General features: G+C 34.9%; 4 protein-coding genes, 1 long non-coding RNA gene and 2 pseudogenes across 8 annotated transcripts; 3 read left to right on the top strand and 4 right to left on the bottom strand.

The window, feature by feature from the left end:
- Positions 1-357: 357 nt before the first annotated feature.
- Positions 358-2,201, top strand: LOC111211138. The gene is made up of 3 exons (XR_007328541.1): positions 358-672; positions 781-1,118; positions 1,220-2,201. It is a non-coding gene; the product is annotated as an uncharacterized LOC111211138 (long non-coding RNA).
- A 2,197-nt stretch (positions 2,202-4,398) lies between these two features.
- Positions 4,399-6,661, top strand: LOC111213822. Of its 4 annotated transcripts, XM_048768361.1 has the most exons (4): positions 4,399-5,590; positions 5,669-5,682; positions 6,012-6,136; positions 6,448-6,661. In XM_048768361.1, exons 1-4 carry the CDS (start codon positions 5,479-5,481, stop codon positions 6,641-6,643), a joined length of 447 nt encoding a protein of 148 aa, XP_048624318.1. In that variant the 5' UTR covers positions 4,399-5,478; the 3' UTR covers positions 6,644-6,661. The 4 variants fall into 4 exon arrangements, with proteins under 4 accessions (XP_048624318.1, XP_048624319.1, XP_048624317.1 ...); XM_048768362.1 differs by lacking the exon at positions 5,669-5,682 and having other exon boundaries at positions 4,723-5,590; XM_048768360.1 differs by having other exon boundaries at positions 4,791-5,682.
- A 711-nt stretch (positions 6,662-7,372) lies between these two features.
- Positions 7,373-7,996, top strand: LOC111213823 (annotated as a pseudogene).
- Positions 7,997-9,469: 1,473 nt separating this feature from the next.
- On the bottom strand, positions 9,470-13,269 carry LOC111213821. Its single transcript, XM_022715659.2, has 5 exons — positions 12,495-13,269; positions 12,149-12,355; positions 11,455-12,066; positions 11,046-11,371; positions 9,470-10,915 (listed from the first exon to the last, which is right to left on the bottom strand). Exons 1-5 carry the CDS (start codon positions 12,526-12,528, stop codon positions 10,706-10,708), a joined length of 1,389 nt encoding a protein of 462 aa, XP_022571380.1. The 5' UTR covers positions 12,529-13,269; the 3' UTR covers positions 9,470-10,705.
- A 191-nt stretch (positions 13,270-13,460) lies between these two features.
- Positions 13,461-14,540, bottom strand: LOC125592807 (F-box protein At5g03970-like; the record flags this gene model as incomplete). The annotated part of the gene is made up of 1 exon (XM_048768225.1): positions 13,461-14,540. A coding segment is annotated over one exon (966 nt), but the record flags the coding sequence as incomplete, so codon positions are not given.
- Positions 14,541-14,630: 90 nt separating this feature from the next.
- On the bottom strand, positions 14,631-16,834 carry LOC106433862 (annotated as a pseudogene).
- A 3,451-nt stretch (positions 16,835-20,285) lies between these two features.
- LOC125592806 (F-box protein At5g03970-like) lies at positions 20,286-21,482 on the bottom strand (the record flags this gene model as incomplete). Its single annotated transcript, XM_048768224.1, has 1 exon — positions 20,286-21,482. A coding segment is annotated over one exon (963 nt), but the record flags the coding sequence as incomplete, so codon positions are not given.
- Positions 21,483-21,530: the final 48 nt, after the last annotated feature.

Here is a 21,530-nt window from a genome sequence, read left to right as displayed (position 1 = left end):
AAATATAGTTATTCATCTATCACAAATATCTATGAAAATATGTGAATCAAGTACAACAATCAAACAACATAATGATTTCCACAAAGAAAATTTAAAAAATATATTTATGTTATGTAGTCTTATTTTATATTTTTTAAATAATGTAATACAATATTATACATTATTTTTTATAATTGAGAAATACGTATAATATCTTATCCGCGGTTAAAAAATCTAGTTGTTATAAGAACGAAATGGAGAAGTTCTCATGAATGATTACAATATTACTGTGTATATAAACAAATACTAGATTTTGACCCGCGCTAGCGCGTGATTAATTCTCTTTTAAAATTCTACAAATTTTTTAATTACAAGAATTTTTTTATTGAGGATAATGCAGGCGCTTCAAAACAACCTGGAGGGAAAATCTAAACAGTACAAAGATCCTGCATTGACACACTTGTTCTTGATGAACAACATTCATTACATGGTTAGATCTGTGCGTAGGTGGGTTCAGTTTCGCGTTTGAATACTGATCAGGGTTTATAAAAACGCATTCAGTTGGTTTTATTGATATCATAAAATGTTTTCAGATCAGAAGCTAAGGATTTGTTAGGCGATGATTGGGTTCAAAGGCATAGGCGTGTCGTTGAGCAACATGCAAACCTATACAAAAGAACTGCTTGGACAAAGGTTCGATCTATTATATGTCTAAACTTTATACACTAAACTAGTTGTTTAAAATCTTCATAATATGGTTTAACAAGAAACTAGGGATTATATAATATATATATTTTGTAGATATTACAAACCTCGTCGGCGCAAGGGTTGACCTCATCCGGAGGAGGAGGTGTCGAGGGAGGAAACAGCAGCGGAGTTTCAAGAGGGTTATTGAAAGAGAGGTAAGCCTTCAATATATATATTAGTTATCAAAAACAATATTTATGTACTTGATAATGATCAATTTAAAAAAAATTGAAAAAAATGGAACAGGTCAAGATGTTCAATATGCAATTTGATGAGTTGCATCAGAGACAATCACAATGGACAGTTCCAGACACAGAGCTAAGAGAGTCACTAAGACTTGCTGTTGCTGAAGTATTATTGCCTGCTTACAGATCATTCCTCAAACGCTTTGGGTAAAATCCTTTTTTTTTTCTCTTACCTGCAAAAGCTTTTCAACATATTTTAGTATCTAGATGCAAACCTTAGAGAGATTTAAACTGATGATTCGTTGTAGGCCTCTGGTTGAGAGTGGGAAGAATTCTCAGAGATACATAATGTATAAGGAAAGTCTACGAACGAACCACACGGTAGAGAAAAGACAACAACCAAAGCTCATTGTGTAAGGTAAATTTCTTTCAAACTATTTTTCTTTTGTTTTATTAGTTCCCATTGTATATGGAGTGAACTATTCATGTTTGTTTGTATTTTTCTTAGTGATGAGTGTGTAAACGAGTTGTTTCTCTTTTGTATAACGTTCACGTTTTGAAATAAGCATGGCCTATTAGTTTCTTGTATTTGATAAAAAAAATGTTGTCACCAAACAGTAAACCACCTTTCAAATTGCCCATAAGGCGTCTGGCGATAACTACTGGTACAAATTTGGTCTTGGGTCATACCAAAAAAAACATAAAGAATTAGGATACTAATGCGAAGACCCTAATATCTATATATAATAGCAAACCAAGTTTTGCTGACTAATGATGTTATCTTTTTGTTATAGGAAAAAAAAACTTTTAATCCAACGGTTAGATTTATTTGTTTTTATCATCTAACGGATGTAAAGATGTTTTACTCTAAGTGACGTCACTTAAATAACTGTCATATTTGGTGTCTTTTTACGAAGAGTCTCCTCTCAAACAATACAACCCTTAAATTATGTCTCTTTGATATCTATATATCAACGTTATCCATCTTTTGCACCCATCCTTCTGTCCATTTTCCATATATCTTCTCTTTGATGCCTTCTTGCCTATGCCTGAGTAGAAGTTTCTAGCCTATGTTTGAGTATTTCTTTTTCATTTTAATGAGTGTATTTAAATAATATGTCGTGTAATTTTTGTTGTCATGTCCTTTTCGTACTATGTTTTTTTGCGTACTATGTTTTTGGAATGACAGAACAGAGTCTTTAGTAAATTTCTCATCCCAAAAAATAATGCCAGTAAAACATTATGTTCACTCTATTAATTCTCAATAAATAAATATCTGGGTTTCCAATATATTGAATCAACAATCCATATCAGATCTGAAATCTACATCATCGCCTGTTTTTTTTTATTACCGTAAATAAAAAGAATACGTGATTCACTCCATCTCTTCCCATGCAGTACCGAACAGTTTTTTTTCTTTCTGAAAATCTGTCTCTTTAAATAAAACAACAAACACTGGAATGATTTACTTCCCTAAAATAAATGAAGTAATTTTCAAAAGACAAGCACGTGTACGAAAGGAAAACGAGATGGTGATGAACTGTACAGAGAAATTCTTACATCTAAAACTGGATGAAGATGATGAAAATATAAAGGGATAGATTGATGATCAAATATGATATGTAAATAGATTAGAAACTGGAATTTCAATATATAGATGGATTATATAGTCGGCACCCAAAAGGTGTAATTGCTGAGACACCTTGAATCCTAAAGGAGCAACATGGTGTCCTTTGCAAAGAGGCGGGATGTTAAGGGGTGCGTCTTTTAGTACAGTTGATTGAGACACCTTTTGTTGAAAGAGATTTCTAAGAAGGTATCAGTTCCTTTAACCATCTTGTGTAATATTCTCTCCGTTCTTTAATGATAAACTTTCTAGAAAAAAAATTTGTTTCAGAAAGATGTATTTTTTGTGTTTTCTATGATAAAATTGCAAACTTCAAGAAAATTAATTGACTTTATTGAATTACTATTGGTTAAAAGTTATTGAAAATTGAAAATTGCAGAAAACGATATATTTATTATGGTAGTTTAATGTGTTTTTTTAATATGTGTGAAAATACTAAAAAGTCTATCATTTAAGAACGGAAGGAGTAATTAATAAGAGGAGTAACGCTCATTGTTCAAAAGAAAAAAAAAAGAGGAGTAACGCTCTTGATTTGGCATAGCTTGCGTAAATGAGATTATATTCATTTCTTAACAACCGTTGCCATCTTGGCTGATTGTGGACTGGAAAGAATAGATTAGCTAAAGAATAATAGAGTTTATCCCAAAGGTTTAAGGGTTTATCCAAAAGATTTTGATTTACGATTTAGAGTTTACGGTTTAATTGACGGTGGTAACAATATTAAAAAGTTTTTTTTAATTACTATAATTTTTTTTTCAGAAAATAATGTTACTTAGAAGTTTTTTTTTTCAAAAACATAATCTACAGTGTGAACCTAATAATAACTTAAAAGAGATGTATGAGATTGAGGAATTCTGGGTATATTTGTTTTTTTTCCTTTGCAACCGTAATGTTAAATTGAATATTGTAGATACAACTTCTAATTTCATTATTAGTTTTCAAACACTTGAATTATAGAAAAAAATGCCCAATAAAAACCAGCAATAATTAGTAATGAAATGTGGGGATTGCAGTACTTGACTGAAAATTTACTGAATTGTACACGTACTTAATTATGTTGAAAAATATATTTTAAATATGTTTTACCTTTTCATGTTTTCTTCATTTTTTAATAACAAAAAAAATCTGAGAGAAAGGACGTTCATATTATTAGATGCAACATTAGTGAAACAAAAAAGAAGAAAAACAAAATAAAATGTCAATACTCCAAAAATATTAAAGTATATTTAGAGAAATATATATATATATATATATATATATATATATAAATATTGGATATTTATTTGTATCTCTGGCATCTTAATAATAAGAGGAAGCTTTAATTATCTCATTCTCCAATCAAAATTCATGTAATCTAAAATCTGACAAGCGTTGAAATATTAATTTTCTAAAAATATATATTTAAACGATTCATTTGTGATTTTAGTATATGCTTCATAACAATCATGGTTACTCATTACATTAATATGTTCACCTTTATCTTAATTCAAGCGAATTATGAAGATATTTCTATGGTTGATGGTAAATTTCATAGTTATATTATATATACATTTATATATGTATTAGAAGGAGAGAAAGAGTGAAAATATATTGAAATAAGAATTATTTTGAGATACACCTAATCAATTGTGTGTGTGTTCTCTTCATGTTTCATAATACAAATCTATTAAAATTATGCAATTTATACAGGAAACATCTTACTAAAGACATGGAATGCAGCAAAATACAATATTTTTGTAAGTTTTTGTCACAAAATTTATAACAAACTTATCGTTCATTCACATATACTACTTTAAAAACAACATATTTCAATTTCACTTAGGGATTAATAATTTTTTATTCTATAATCTGTTAATTTTAGCATAGATTTTAGAAATAGTTTATATACTAAAAATGTTTACCTTTGTATCATCATTTTTCATTCCAAATACTTTAATATATAGTTATTTAAAAAAAAATTATATTTAAATTTCAATATCGCGGAGGTTCCTAATCCTAGTATTTTTAATAGAAAACCGACAACAATTCAAGACAATAGAGGTCGATCTACATTCATACTTTTTTTAGTAAAATAATGAGTGGTGAGATGAGTTTGTTGTTTTAATCCCATGCCTGGCTGGTAATGGCATATCTTTTTGTTAAATTTGGTAATGGCATATTCCTTTTACAAGATGCGAATTCTCCCAACATCTTTATATAGACTTTCCCATTTACATCATCTCCTTCCACGTTTTCCCAATATATTAATTTGATTTCTTTCAATGTCATCCCTACACCAATGGCATTACATTCTTTTATTCCCCTTTACACCAATAATCTATACATTTTTTTCCAATATTTCATTTTATCCTCACTTAAAAATGACTTGCAGAGTCGTATACTTTGAACTCATATACATCTCTACATATAAATGCACTGTTCATAAAGTTTTAATGTCGGTCTACTATATATAAACTACGTTAGATTTGTATTCGTTTTCATATACAATTTAGGAAAGACAATATTACTATTATCAACAGACACGCGGTACAGTAGTAATACTAAAGCTGATTAATTATTGAAGAAAAATAATATTTTAAAGAAAAAGTGAAAAGAACACTATGGCTTATGTAATGGGTGCTTTCAATCTCTCTTTTAATGTGTCTTCAAGACCATAAAAACCCTAAGACCACCTCCATTGGTGGTTCCAAGGAGGGGTTCTAAAGTGAAAAAGCAAAAAAAATAAATCAAAAATGCTAAAATCAGAGAGAACCGCTGTCTAACTAAGAGGAAGTAGAGTTGTTAGAAACCCCATACGTGTCGTTTTATTATTGGATTTTCTCTTTTGTGCCTTCTTCGTCTTCTCTTCGTCTTCTCTTCGTCTTCGTTCTTTGTTTTTTTTCTGGTCTGAGAAATCGATGGGGACAACAAATCGGGTGGGGATCATTTTCGGTGGTGTAGATGAAACGTGGTTGCTATCAAGGAGATCGCCATGGAAATTGCGACGTTGGGGATTTTCATCTCGAGGAAGATCAGTCACCCCAACGTCATCCGCTTCGTCGACATGATCGAGGTTCGTCTTCTTTTGCTCTTCTTGACATGATTGAGGATGTTGTTAGCTCGTATAAAGCTCCCATCTTTCTTGGACCAGCTTCACCACAACAGGTTTGGCTCTCAATGCTCTGTTTTCTCTCTTATGACCTTTGTCTCCTTTGCTTTCTGAGACAATTAGTGTTTGATTCTAATAAAACCCTTGAATCAATTTAAACAAGTAAAAAAGTAAGGAAACAGATATAGGAATTTGACATTTAGAACCTCCATCTCCATGTAATGACGATGTTGGTCAACTTGTTGCATGCATAAGGTTTGATCTGTTATGTTTCACTTAACCAACAGAAAGGGTCCACTTTTATTTGAGATTCTCTTTTGCTTATCATTGTGTGTTTTATTTTTATGGAGAGGGTAAAGCTGAAAGCTTTTTAACTTTGCTGCAGCTACGTAGGGAAAGGATAGCTGAAAGGATCATGGCGCTTCAAGAACTTGTACCCACTGTTAACAAGGTCTCTATCTTTCACCTTCTCTACGGCAGCGCAAGATGCTGGATTCAGATACTATGGAGGTAAGCTTGATGACATTGTGTATGTAAATAAAAGGAAAAGAGAGACTTGTGTTGGATTATGAATAGCTCGTTAGCTGTAATTGATTCACACACCCACGGGACTTGCGAAATCTATTAACATGCCCACATATAAGTTGCTTGAGTTTCTATTTAAGATCAAGCTTTTAATGATTGTGTATTGTGTTTAATGAGACAGAACATAGGTTACGTGATCATAGCTTACAGTGTGTATATTTCTTGTGTCTCTTGTGTGTTTGCAATAGCTTATAGTGTGTATATTGCTTCTGTGTGTTGTGTGTATATTCACTCAGACTCGTCTCTTGCTTTTGCAAGTGGAGCCAAGACACACATGTGACATCTAAAAAGACAGTAGCATGTGACACAAATGAACAACAATCTGATCCAATCTCAGTTCCATGTTTGTTCTTTTTCTATCACTTCTTGTCTCTGGAACTTTGTTGTCAAAACGAAACATTGTGCTTGATTATTAGTGTTTGTGAAACATAGGCCATGAACATTTGAATGTTGCAGCACCTACGATCAAAATGTTGTTTGATTGACCTTTGCTTATCTCTGTTTCTATAACATTTAAATTTGATAACTAAACTTTTTAAAAAAATTTGTTTTTAAGAACCTCAAAGGGGTTCTTCCATTGGACCTTCACAAAAGTAATTACATTAACAAGGGTTCTTAACTTCATAAAGTATACACTTAATAATTAAACTAATGGTTAGAACCCATCAAGGGTTCTAACCAATGGACATGCTCTAACAACTTCCGTTGTTGAAACTCCCTTTCGCACAACACAAAACACGCAAACTATGGCCATCCCCTAAAGAAATGAAGAAGAAAAGAATCCTCTGATTCAATCAGAAGATCTAACCATAAAAGGGTTTTAAGAGGTTCAGATTTTCTTTAGGGGATGGCCAAAAACACAAGAGTACTCACACAAAAGGTAGGAAGAAAGAAGAAGAGATCTCTTGGAGATTTTTGATTATGAGTTGTGTTTTACGTGTGGGTTAGTGCTTACATGAGGAAAAAATAAGCATTGGCCTAGGGCATCATTCTAAAACTTTTCTTATGATTATTTCATTTAGTTAGATTTTATATAAGACAACCATAAAACATAGCCTCGTTAAAAGTTCTACGGGTAAGTAAAAACAGATATTAGAATGAGAACATGGTTTCTTTAAGAAACCAAACAAGATATGAAACAATTATTTTTTTTCTGAAAAAATGGGTAAATAACAAAATAAATACTTTTTCTCTATGAATTTTAGATGACAAAAAATATTTGTAATATAACTCTATACACTAAACTACAATAACGTTTATTATATTTATTGTAGACAAATTTAACATAAAAAAAAATATTTCTCTGTCGCTTTGGGCAACTGTTAGTGCTCTCACGGCCCTGGGTGAGTGTTGTCTGAATGATGATCATCATCATAATCAATATCATTATATCGTTATGGTGATGATGTGGATTATGTGTGAATGGAATGATGAAGATTGCATGAATTCGAAGGTTGATGAAGACAAGCTTGGTTTGTCTTTTGTTATCCCTCGTATGGGCAACTTCGATCCTTTGGCAAGCTTCGGTTCCCCTCGGAATCAGCAGATTATTACTATCTTACTCTATTAAATGTCTTTGTGCTTCGTTAAGTTTGTTTCCAGTTTTGTTTTGTTTAATGTCTTTAATTACGCTGTGTGGTTGTGTTTGAATGTGATGTTGTAATCCCATGCGATGCACCACTCAGGTGTGTTCCAATGTGTGTGAGGAAAAGAATATTCGGTTTCTTATATTTTTTTATAACCGAAAGATTTATTATTAAAAAGTTTAATTATTAATCTTTTAGATTTCTTTTGGTCGGGATTAGTGAAAAAAGCTAATTGACAGTAGAAAAAGGACAAACTATAACTTGCCTTTATAATATGTTTTGAACTATGACTTTCGTGTTCAGACAAAAAAAACTATGACCCGGACAGGGAAGTCAGAAGGTTTGCAAACCTCGTCTTCGCCCCTGCTTTAGCTGCACTTGGTGCGGAAGCTTTCAACTTTGTGGGAAGTACAACACGAAAATCTTAACAAGAATCCGAAATCACGAGTAAGAAACTAAATAGCATCATCAAGCTTTTCCCTTAGAGATGGCAATGTTAGACTTGGACCGCGGGCCTGACTCGCAAAGGCTTGTAGAGGGTAGGATTGGGTCTTGTATTTGTAGGCCCACAAATTTGCGGGATACGCAGGACGGGTTGCTGCGGGATCGGGCTTCATCGAGTTGGGCCGAGTGGGTTTTGCAGGTTTTGCGGACGTCCCACGGGATCTGAAACAATTCTCTTCAGCTGATGAAAAACAAAAGAAGCAGAGAAAAATGGGGATTCAAGAGCCGATAACTCCTCCACACATCTCTCTTCTTTGATCCATCACTTATTTGATCAAGGTATTATTTTCTTCTCCCCTTCATCTTCTTTCTCATCTTTTGAGTTATGATTCATGAAAAAGTGGTCTTTTGAGTTTAGATCAAACATCTGTGTACTTACGTAAGAAAAGAAATAAGATTTGTGATTTTTTGCTCTTTACTGTCGATATAATGATTAGGGAAAGAACATGGATTCTCGGCTCTAAATCTATTATGTCGATTACATGCTATGTAGGAAACGAAGAACAAGATAATGGCTCGGTTAAAAAAAATGGAGTAGAGAAGATCCATAACAGAAGGTTCACATCGAGAAGATCCTAATTGGTTGTGTAAGTTCTTCTATGCCTTTTGTCTCATATCAAGAAGCTTCATCATTTAGGACTTGTGTTTTCAATGTTCTGTCTCTTTTCTAAAACATGTGCATGAGTTGGAAGGTCTGTTCTGTTTCTATTGGTCATTTGGTGTTCATATTTTCTTAGTGTAGTATTGATATGTTATCGTTGATATGTAGAGTAATCTGATGAGGAAGAAGCTGTCGTCTTGTTCAGTATTAAGACATGTATATGTTGTTGATTAGTCTTGTTCTGATAAGTCTTGGTAGGGACATGTATATGCTGTTTATTAATCTTGTCATTAGTATATGTTATGTCTGTTATGATGTTAAGTCTCGTCACTAAAAGAATATGTAATCAAGTTCAGTGATTCCAAATGACTCTTGTTTTGCTAGATTAAGACTCGTTACATTGCTTTACAAACAACAGCCAACAATATACATAGTACTAACCATTTACAACAACTACAACTAACAACAATAAGAAACAAAACACTATGATTGTAAACAAAGCCATTTAGAATCCAATTTGACTTACATTCACAGACCGTACTGATCATGTTCTTTTGGTTTGTGCAGACAATAAAAGATCAGACATCCCGCGGGCCGACCCGCAAATTGGGTTAGTCATTTCGGAGACCGCAGCCCGCGCGGGCCTGACCCACTTGAAAACGAACTCGCCCCGGTACGGGACGGGATGGGATGGATAAACCTGGTTGCCGTTTCTATTTGCCCTCAACCATTCCACCTTAAAAACTGCCTTGTTTCAAATCAGATATACCTTCGGAGATGATATCACATGGGTTTCTCTAGGAAAGTGTCCGGAAGGCGAAGATATCGATCGTAAAACGTTCATGTGTCTCGTCCTAAGCTCTAGGTCTTGTGATATATTGAACATGCAGTGCAGTTTCTGGATCTCTTAAAAATCAACTTAGCTATACTCGTCGTCTGCGAAGAATCAAGAATGCCAACAATCACTTCTTTCTTACTGTGTTCTCTCTGTAATTGGCTCACCATAAACTGAAGATTTTAGGTCCACCAACCCCTTCTCTTTTTCAATAAATATATGCTCCAGGGGACCAGGACGGTACTTTCAGCAAGAAATGTAAATTTAATTATTGCTTCATTATGGCTGAAAACCACTTCTTTTATATAGGCAGCAAAAGAAATAAAACGTAAACTTTACAATTTTTCCATCTTCCTTTTTTTTATTTTTCCATTTTATGCGTGTACCGCATTCAACTTAGTTTTCTCTAGGGTTTCACAGTGAGATCTGTCTTTACTACTCTTTAGCAAGTCCATGGACTATAACAAACCCGTAAATGCCTAGAACAATTAAAGGGCCTAATATGCTCAATACTAACAGTATCTGTTGCTCATTATTTACAACAAAGTTATTATTCAGCCAAGTATATGAAAAATTATTGATTTACAAAAGTGGCGGTGGCATCCCACAGACTCATCTCTGATAGCAAGATACCTCGACAAGCACATTTGTAACCGTATCGACTCTAAGCGTGGGAAAGCTCACAAGAAATATGACAAGGCAATGCAACTTTGGTTTGCAACCAGACGTTTCTTTCTAGCAAAGTAGAATAGTAGGTCTTACACATTATCAAACAAAGTCACATTCATTGTAAAAAAGTTCTTTGATTTGAGTTCAATTTAACTTACATTCAAATAGAAATATACAAAATGGCTGTGAAGAGGAGCTATTTTCTTCTCATTTCTTTGGACAGTTCCAAAAGTCATGTCTTCATTCTTTTTCTTGGCCAGAAATTTCTTTGGGAGCTTATCATTCAAAATTTCTTGCATTCATTTCGTTCTTTCTCTCTTGGCCAGAATTTTATTTCTCTTCATTTCTTCTCTTTTCATTTCTCCTCTCTTGGCCAGAAATTTCTTTGGGAGGATATCGAGTGGTGTTGATTTAAGTAGGAAGAGCCTTTCAGCTCGCTCTTGCAGCGTCCCTCCACATTTAAGTCCCCTTGACTGAAGCTCGATCTTCAATCTTTCCATCCCCAAAACCTAAAACCAACCCAAACACAAAACAAATGATCGATAAGATTGATCATCATGATAGATGGCGTATTGTTATTAGATTTTCTGAATAAGACAAAAAGACTCTTTTAAAAAAAAAAATGAATCAATAACATACCTCCACATCTTTTGCTGAACTGAAGTGATGTAATATACTTGTCCAAAGCCATATCGAGCTTACAGAACTAATTAGGTATCCCGATGCGCTCTCGGTTTCATGTTGTACTAAGAGTACATTGTAACCTCTCTCTTTCAATTCGAGAAGAGTATCCACAAACTGGGTGTAGGCAAAAGTAGTGACAAACTCCTTGTTTTCCGAAGAGAGGAATACCACCAAATTTCGTCCAGTCCCACGATTGTCAAATGCCCATATGAGAATGTCCCACATCATCTTATAAACTCTAGCAGCTTTATCCCATGCACCACGATAAACCATATTTCCCCCTGCATGCATGAATAAAAGATATCGTTGGAATCTCAGGTGAAAAATAATAAAAGAGAGATAAGTTAAAAAAAAAGCACTTCACCTAGGGAAAAGGGGGTTTCAACAGAATATTCAGACGGCAATGTCTTCCTTTTACCGTAAGTGAATACTGACATCTCACTCGAATGATCTTCATTCTCCTCAGCAATAGCATACTTGATAGTGAAATATAGTGACCGGACAGAGAAACCTTCAGGCAATGGGAAATCCGACACGTCCCAGAAGACTCCAGTGGTAGCTTTTGCAACTTCTTCCCTTATAAAAGCATTTTTCTCTTTCTCTAGAGCATTCTTCCTTTTTGCGAGAGCTCTTCTTTTTTCTGCAATAACTTCTTTCAATTTTGCAATAGCTTCTTTCTCTTCTTCACTCTCATCATCGTCATCGTCGTCATCATCATCTAGCAGGCTTTGGAAGAACACATCAAGGCTTAAGGTAGGAATATTGACCTTGTTTGCTTCATCGGATTGTACCAAGAGAACATTGTGGTTTCTGAATTCCAAAGCCTTAAGAACACCGACTAACTCGGGTTCTAGTGAGATGGTATTTGAGACTACCACCAGATTGTTATGTTCATCACCGCAACCATCTTTGTCCAATGCAAAGAAAAGAATCGCCTTAATCATCATCTTAGCCCTCTCAGATTCATCTTTTGGAACTATAAATATCAAACAAAGATCATGATACATTCCAGACATATACAAACATAAGTAAAACAAACAAAAGTAAAAGGAATTCACCTCCTTCGGGGAAGAATAATTGAGCTTCTTCAAAATTATCTTGTATTATTGGTTTCTCAGCGAAAAACCAGATTGCCAAATGACCAAGCAGTAGTTTGCTCTCAAGAGCATCTAAGACCTTTAGATGAATAAGAGAAGGGTTGATACCATGAGGGGTTTCAGGGATTGGTAAATCTCTGTAGTCCCAGAAGCACCCTGTGTAGCCTACTGCATACAAAAAAAAATAATATAATAACAACTTAGTATAGATCAATCATATGAAATCTAATCCATATATATATAGACAAAAAATCTCGATCGAGCAAGAAGCAAAGAGAAGAGAAAGAGAGAGAGAGAGAGATCTTACAGGTGGAATCTTCGGTCAGGGTTGTTTCGTACATAGCTTTGGACTGAAAGAAAGTTGGGGTTTGAGAGACTTGAAGAAAAGAAAAGAAAAGAGAAAAACAAAGTGAATATTAGGGTTACCAATGTGGACGCGGACGGGAGGTTTTTATAGCCGAGTATCTTCGTAATCTCCAATTTTATATATACTAATAAAATATAAATTTTGAAGCTTTGTAGAATGTTCACGTTAGCGTAAGATCTTTTTTTCAAGAAGAAGCATGACATTATTAATAAAAAAAACAAATAATAAATAATAAGTAGATATACAATATAAAAAATAAAAATATTATTAAAATATATAGTTTTACATTTTTTAAATAATATATACTAATTAAATAGAAATTTAGAGGCTTCAGCATAAAATCTTTTTTTCAAGAAGAAATCTAACATTATTAGTAAAAAAATAAATAATAAATAATAAGTAAATATATAATATAAGAAATAGAAATATTATTAAAATGTATAGTTTTACATTTTTTAAATAATATACAATATCAATGTTGTTTTGATAGTGTCCTCTAGTAATCGAATCTCTTTGAGGAATATGCAACAGGGATATAACCACGACCAGCATTTCTGTTTACTACTGACACTGTATACGGCTACTAATCTCAAAAAGTCCAACAATCAGGACATACTTGCAGGCTCACCCATTCCTATTAATATGTTAATTCATAATGTTTCTTAATCTGAAAGGTACGCTTTCTAAACATAAATGAGTACACTAACTATTAACAAATTAAGGTAACCAGATTTTTGTAAACTTAATTAATCTCACTATCTTTTTATCTCACTCACACCAGAATAAATAACTCCCTCTTTTGGTCCAACAACAATTAATTTATCGTGAACAAAATTTTCAAAAACTAAGAACATTCACACAATCAATATATCCAAATACAAACCCAACAAACAAACAAACCAAAAAAACTTGCAAAAAAGTATATTTCAAGCAAAAACTATATCATATTCATATTCCGCGCGGACAAACCGTTATCATAAAAGCTACTTACTGCCGAAAGAAACATCACAGTTTCGATCTTCAGATGTTTCCTTCTTCCAACAGAGAAGAAGAAGAAGAACAAGGCCAAGATAGCTGAAAGTAAGGCAAGACCTTGCAGTAATCCCAAACGAACGAAGACCCTCGTCCTTGGTACTGAACCTCTTCAACCCTCTGAGTCTTCGTGTCAAACACGCAGATGTGCGAGTCGCATCTGATGAAAACCGAGTCCGAGTTCTGGTTAAAGAACGCAAGCAGCTGCGTCTCTTTAGTCCTAGTGCTGAACCTCGCAGACTCCACCGGGTTCAACCTCCACATGGCCTTGAAATTCACCTTAAACTGAATGCTCCACTCAAGAACCTCGCCAACCTTCTCCAGCTTCCATATCTCCATCACAGACTTATTACTCCATCCGTATTGCAAACACCCGTCAGAGGATTCTCCCAGAACCTGCTCATCGTAGTTAAACGTCTTGGGAAGCTTTATCACATCGATCCTTTTCTCCTCATCTTCTGTGTCGTAGATGGCGACTTTACCTCCCGTGGTGTGCCAATACACCACACCTTTAATCACTCTCCCTGCAGTCCAGGGAGTGAGAGACACCGCCTCATTGCAAGCCAGCTCAGAGTAGCCCCACGTGGTGGTCTTAGAAGAATAAATCTCCACTCTCACCTTATTACTATGCGCCGCATAAGAAACACACTCCCCACGGACCACCTTGTAGCTAAAACCTTCAACAGGACAATCCTCGGTGATCAAAGACATACAAACCTCCTCGAAATGAACCCTATGCCTCGGGATCTTATGCTGCTTCCTCGTAACAGGATCCCACAAGTAGTAAGCTTTCGGGTGGCGTCCACAGAGAAGCACACCGGTCGAAGAGTCAATGTAGTAACCAAGCTTCTTGAGGGCTCCGGAGGTTTCCACCTCGTCGCCTAAAATGTTTTCTTTTAAAAGCTTTTCAACAAAAATGTTTCTTTGTTGTGGTATGTAATTTATCCCACGTAGTTAATGGATTATCGTGAAAGATAACTAATGAACAATGTGTGTGTGTGTGTGTGTGTGTTCCAGAGTAATTTTCTCCACGCCTACATTATTAACTACAAAGTAGCCGTTCTATATAGAAAATGAGAAACATATTTTGGGAAGCCAATAAAACTCGTCTTGAAAAGCTTCGATGCAACGTTGGAAACTGGAAGTAGTTTAATTTAAGACCTTAGATTAAATGATCTCCTTGGGAAAGAGAACGGAGAGTCTTGTCCATCACCAGAGTCTTGTCTCTGCAATGTTCTAAGCTTTACTTTTGTAGGGACAACAACCATTTCAGACTTTGATTCACCCCAATGTTCAAGCCGACAGCTTCTCATCCCCATGTCCGTTGTGTACAATGACTCCAGAAGCATGTGAGGACTTCTTCTCTCCTGTAATAAAACTATAGATAAGACTCCAAACCTAAACGAACCGGTTATATTAAGAAAGTGAGAGCTTACTCGATGAGACCGGGAGTACTTTAACATACGCTCACGCTTGACCGCACCTTCTTGCTTCCTCAACCGTATGGCTTTGATGTCTTCCTTGGTGAGTGCGCTACTGTCCCAACCATTTTGACCATTACACATTGAACGTTTTGGTATCTTGAGTTCTTCTTTGATCTCAGTTTTGGTCTTAGACAAGTGTTTCCTCTGGATGAGGCTTGATGTTGAAGCTTTGTTAGAAGAAACCTTTCTCCTAACAGCGCGGCCACGGACAATTGCTTGAAGCCTTACAAGAGCCTTCAGTGCCCGCAACGCTTTCCTCGCCTATTTTGTAACCAATACACAAAATCAAACACTGTAAGAGACCCGAGGTCATTAACTCAACTGGAAAGGACCCTGGCCATTGTGTTAGAGGTCCCCCGTTCGAGTGACCATTGGGACTATATTTTAAAAAAACACTGCAAGAGACTAAGTCATGTTGAAAATCTCAAAGTAGAGTGTCTAGCCAGCTATGCCCTTAAGGCACTCTGAATCTTGATAGCTGCCAAATTAGGATCAGTACTCTTCTTGACAAAATGTTGTGAAGTGAAGGCGTTTTCCGCCATCCGGACAACCTCAGCAGCTGCCTTGGCGGCTGCAAGCCTGCAACCGCCGCCTCAGCTGCTGCAGCTGTGGCGATGGCTACGTTCATGGCATGTTTTCTTTGATCCTCTGTTGCTTTGTTCAGTGTCCTTGTTTCTTGTGTTGGAGTTGCAATCTGATGTCTTAGCTTTAGTCTTCTAAGCACCCATCTCAATCTCCTTGGCTTTTAGCAACAAAGAACCATTTTAGATTCGGAAGCGTGGATAAGACAACTAATGGTATCACAAGAGGAAAGGAACAAAACCTTCTCTGATTTTGCTTTGGCCTCGCAGATGAATAGCCGTTTTATCCAACCGAACCATGACCTTCTCTTTGCCATTTACAATGAAGTTCCCTGGAAACAGATCATCAAGAGACTCACAATGAGTATCCATATCTTGTTTCATTTCATTGTATGTTTCAACATCATAAGAACAAAACCTAAATATGGTTCACATCAGCAGAATAAACAATGTTGTAACAATGCGTTGTCTAATAGGATGTGGCAGAGAAACACAAAGACAGAATCTCCCTTTTACCTGTGAACACAATCTGGTGAATCAAATTTTGTAGAAGAGAGGAAAGAAGTGATGATGTGGAGATTCAGACACTTGTGAAGAGATGAGTTCTAATTGATGTCTAAATATAGTATCCTCTCTTGTCTCCTTTTCCAACTGTCACTTTCACTATCTATGATTACTGACTTGTTCAAACTCTCCTTTTTTCTTTTGGCTTCATAACCAATCACTTGACATTGGTCCACCTTCATTACAAAATAAACTATTCATTTCATGAATTCTTTCTCTATTGCCACTTTTAGCTTGTGATAAAAGAACATGTGGCTTGTCAACGTAGCTATACTTACAAAAACTTGAGAAATTATGTAAAGATGTAAAGTTGGGTCATATCATATTTTAATGTAATTATTGTTATGATATGGCAATGAAACATATATAAAATGGAACTCGTGAAATATTGTTGCTTCAAGAGAAAAGAAAAATAATGACAACAATGAGTGATAGTACAGTTTAATCATTGATAGAAAGCAAAATAAATATATTGAGCTTTGAAGGTTTTTTCTTTAAATCAGGAACTATTTTATTGGGTTTAATTTCTTTGTACTTGGGGGGTAATTTTTGAAAAATTCGAAAAGGATGTTTATTTTTCAAAATGAATGTTTATATCTACTAAAATAACATTATAAGAAAAATAATAATGACAAGTTTAGGTATGAGAAAAATATTCTAGAACATATAATTGAACTTCAATTTTTCTGCTAAGGTTATATCTTAAAGAAACATTTCTTCTTTTATATCTATAGTGTATGAACATCTATTACTTTAGAAAACATGTAGGAATGAATTTCATCTATTACTTTGCAAAATTCCATAATAATTAGCTCAATTTATCACAAATCTAGTTACCGGATGAAAAAAATAATTAAAGCTGATGGTGGTCCATATAGACTAAAACTCGTTGTTGAGTAGATCATTACAACTTTAGTTATCACGTCATTGAAACAATGATGAGCCATGTGATGTGATTCATATGTGATATGAAGATAGAGTGAGCTCTAGGTTCAACTAACTTTTAAATAATGTTGATGCAAAAAAAAAAAAATGCATTTGAGTATAAGAATCCTTTTGAGTTGTTATACAGTCCCACCACTTTTTAACACCTTATTAATCAAATACATTAATATTTATTTGCATTCAATTTAATGAGAAAAAATAGTTACAAAGTTCACATAGTTCAGATAAATTATCATATCAGGTAAATATATCATATAAACTCTTAAAAAATGTTCTTACAGTTCAGATAAATTGTCATCAATCAGTTAAATCATCATCTCAGGCAATATATCTTATAAACTTACAAAAATCATGTTGTGTCTAATCCTATGTTAGTATTTATTAATATGGTCATATAATTTCATAATGTATTTTCACTTGAAGTTTACCTATACTATACAAATAAATATTAATATTCAAAAAAATATTTTGGAAGATGGTCTTTCCTAAATCAGGAGGAAAGACTCATCATCATCAAAGCGAAGCTTAATTCTTTTCCAAATTAAAGAAGGAAAAAGGTTGCAAGAAAAAAATAATAATTTAAAAATCAATGAACCAATAATGAGATCATAAAGGATTATCTGTACCTAAGATTGCATGATCTGTTTCTTAGATCACAACATGGCATTTATAAATATTATCTTTATTTTTTCAAAATTAGAAGCACGCTTTTGTAATTCCATTTCAAAGAATGTGGACATTCTCCACAACATGACCTAGTCATCATCATTTAGTGACCCATCAACACAGCTTATGGTATTATATTTCTCTACTTAGTGACCAAAATCATTTGAATCAATCAGAAACTTAAGAGCCAATGTACACATGATGTCGACTATAAATTCAAAATTCAAATTGATTTAGGAATTGTTAGATTAAACTTGTTCTATATGTAATTCATAATCGATCAGAATCTTTCCACAAACTCAAGTCAATGAAAAACGCAAACGCAAAAACTTGGTTGTCATTACAAAAGGCACAATCTTTCAATAGCTAAACAATAGTTCAATTGTCAAACAAAAAACATCAAATCCCATAAAATCCAATGGCCATAACACCAAAATGATATTAGAGAGGCCTACTGATTATTACCATACGGTACTTACTGCGGAAAGAGACATCACAGTTTCTATCTTCAGATGTTTCCTTCTTCCAACGAAGAAGAAGAAGAAGAAGAAGGCCAAGAAATGTCTTTAACATGAATATCCAATACTACCACAAATATCCAATAAAGACATCACATGGAGAGTGGTTAAAGGTGTGATTTTTTTTTTGAAAAATCGATACTACCACAAATATCCAATAAATGTCTTTAACATGATAAAGAGCTAACTACATTTTCTTCTTTAACTTCTCAATTGTTTTTTTTTCCTTCTTGCATTTTATGCCAATACCAAGCCTCGATGCTGAACTCGCAAAGTATGTAGTCCGAACATTGGGGCACTGCAACAAACACTGTGTAATCTCTGTCCACTAATCCTGCAATTGTTGATACAAGATCGGGATCTCCTGAAATGACACATATGTGAGACTTTTGCTTGTGCTTCAGCTCGTGAAAAGCTGTGTAGGTGTATATGGACATTGGTATCATTGCTTTAGGTTGATCGCTCTTTTCAGTACCTAAGAAAAAAAAATAAGAACAATGATCCTACAAAGCAAAGGGTAATACTATAAACAAAACGTACTTAGCATCACAACCATTAGTCTCACACTTGCTGAGGCTTCTACTGACGAGATGACGCAATTTGAATCCCTGAGAAGTCAGCTTACTAAACTACTCCGCAGTGAAGCACCGTAAGTCTCTGTAGCCGGTACAAATTTAGTGCACTTTGCAATCTGATTCGACTATACTATACGTGAAACACTTACATAACACGAGATTATCTACTGCTGATTACGAATTGAAACAAAGAAAATTAAGAAACGAATCTAAAGTTTTATTTTTATTTACCAAACGTAGCAGAACTCTAATTACAGTATCAAAATACATGACAATTTAGCCGACAAACATACTTTAAGATATTGCAATCAAATACAAAATAGGAAAAGCATATAGCGATGAACAAACCTGTAGAGACGACGGTTCACAAAGGTAAGAGAGCTTAGCGGCGATAAGCAAAGAGACAAAAGAAACTAAGTTTCCAGAGGAAATTGCAAAGTGTGATCTTCACATTTTTATAGGGGGGTCACAAACCTCGATTCGGTCCGCATTGGTTCACTGTTTTTTTTTTGCTGGTCCATTAATTTTAGTCGGTTCTTTGAACTAAACCAATTGTTTCTTTCGCCAACTTTTTATTATAAAGCCCAATGGCCTAATATGTTACAAATGGAAGCTAAGCATGTGTTAACAGCTGGGCCAAACCGGGAATTACGTGTTGCACAGAAGAGAACCATCTCCTTCCATGTTGCTTCTTCGCCGGAACCGCCATCGATTTGGACTTCCGGTGAGTCAAAAACGCCTGATTTAACAAAGCAACCAAAACTTCATTCCATTTGTAACAATCATGCAAAGCTCCAATCTTCATTCCTTTCGAAAACTTTGCCCAATTCATAAAAGCAAAGATTGATTTCTTTAGAAAATAAGATCGAGGATAGCCAACTAAAAAGAAATTCTAAAAAAGGTAAATTGTACAACCAAAAATATCATGAGAATACTCTTTTATTAACCAATTTACTCTTTTATTGGTTAAAAAAGAGTAGAATTTTTTAATGTAAAAATATATTTCAGTCAGTGCTAAATGATATAAACTATTTTGGTATTATATAATGTGAATTTGAAACTTGATTATTAACCAAAATAACTGAAAATTTTATTAATTATGAATACCCTCACAATCTACAGTAGTTGCTTGGCAAAATTAGTACATTGACTAATTGGATAACGTTGCTAGAGTTTATAAGATGATGTGGGACATTCTAGATGGGACCATAATCATTTGAATCAACCAGACACTTAAGAGGCAATGTACAATTGATATCGACCGTAAATTCAAAGTTAAAAACTGATTTAGGATTTGTTAGATTAAACTTGTTCTATATGTAATTCATAATCAATCGGAATCTTTCCACAAACCAAGTCAATGAAAAACACAAACGCAAAAACTTGTTGTCATTACAAAATGCACAATCTTTCAATAACTAAACAGTAATTCAATGGCCATGAGAGGCTCATCAATGGTCAAACAAAAAACATCAAGCCCATATAATCCAATGGCCATCACACAACAAAATGATATTAGAGGCTTACACACTAACTGATTATTATTATTATTATCATAAGCTACTTATTACTGCGGAAAGGGACATCACAGTTTCGATCTTCAGATGTTTCCTTCTTCCAGCAGAGAAGAAGAAGAACAAGGCCAAGATAGCTGAAAGTAAGGCAAGACCTTGCAGTAATCCCAAACGAACGAAGACCCTCGTCCTTGGTACTGAACCTCTTCAACCCTCTGAGTCTTCGTGTCAAACACGCAGATGTGCGAGTCGCATCTGATGAAAACCGAGTCCGAGTTCTGGTTAAAGAACGCAAGCAGCTGCGTCTCTTTAGTCCTAGTGCTGAACCTCGCAGACTCCACCGGGTTCAACCTCCACATGGCCTTGAAATTCACCTTAAACTGAATGCTCCACTCAAGAACCTCGCCAACCTTCTCCAGCTTCCATATCTCCATCACAGACTTATTACTCCATCCGTATTGCAAACACCCGTCAGAGGATTCTCCCAGAACCTGCTCATCGTAGTTAAACGTCTTGGGAAGCTTTATCACATCGATCCTTTTCTCCTCATCTTCTGTGTCGTAGATGGCGACTTTACCTCCCGTGGTGTGCCAATACACCACACCTTTAATCACTCTCCCTGCAGTCCAGGGAGTGAGAGACACCGCCTCATTGCAAGCCAGCTCAGAGTAGCCCCACGTGGTGGTCTTAGAAGAATAAATCTCCACTCTCACCTTATTACTATGCGCCGCATAAGAAACACACTCCCCACGGACCACCTTGTAGCTAAAACCTTCAACAGGACAATCCTCGGTGATCAAAGACATACAAACCTCCTCGAAATGAACCCTATGCCTCGGGATCTTATGCTGCTTCCTCGTAACAGGATCCCACAAGTAGTAAGCTTTCGGGTGGCGTCCACAGAGAAGCACACCGGTCGAAGAGTCAATGTAGTAACCAAGCTTCTTGAGGGCTCCGGAGGTTTCCACCTCGTCGCCTAAAATGTTTTCTTTTAAAAGCTTTTCAACAAAAATGTTTCTTTGTTGTGGTATGTAATTTATCCCACGTAGTTAATGGATTATCGTGAAAGATAACTAATGAACAATGTGTGTGTGTGT

Source organism: Brassica napus, chromosome C9 (assembly GCF_020379485.1).
Source record: "Brassica napus cultivar Da-Ae chromosome C9, Da-Ae, whole genome shotgun sequence".
Classification (NCBI taxonomy): Eukaryota; Viridiplantae; Streptophyta; class Magnoliopsida; order Brassicales; family Brassicaceae; genus Brassica; species Brassica napus.
Note: the sequence above shows the minus strand (reverse complement) of the source record. Positions and strands in the feature narration are given on the sequence as shown.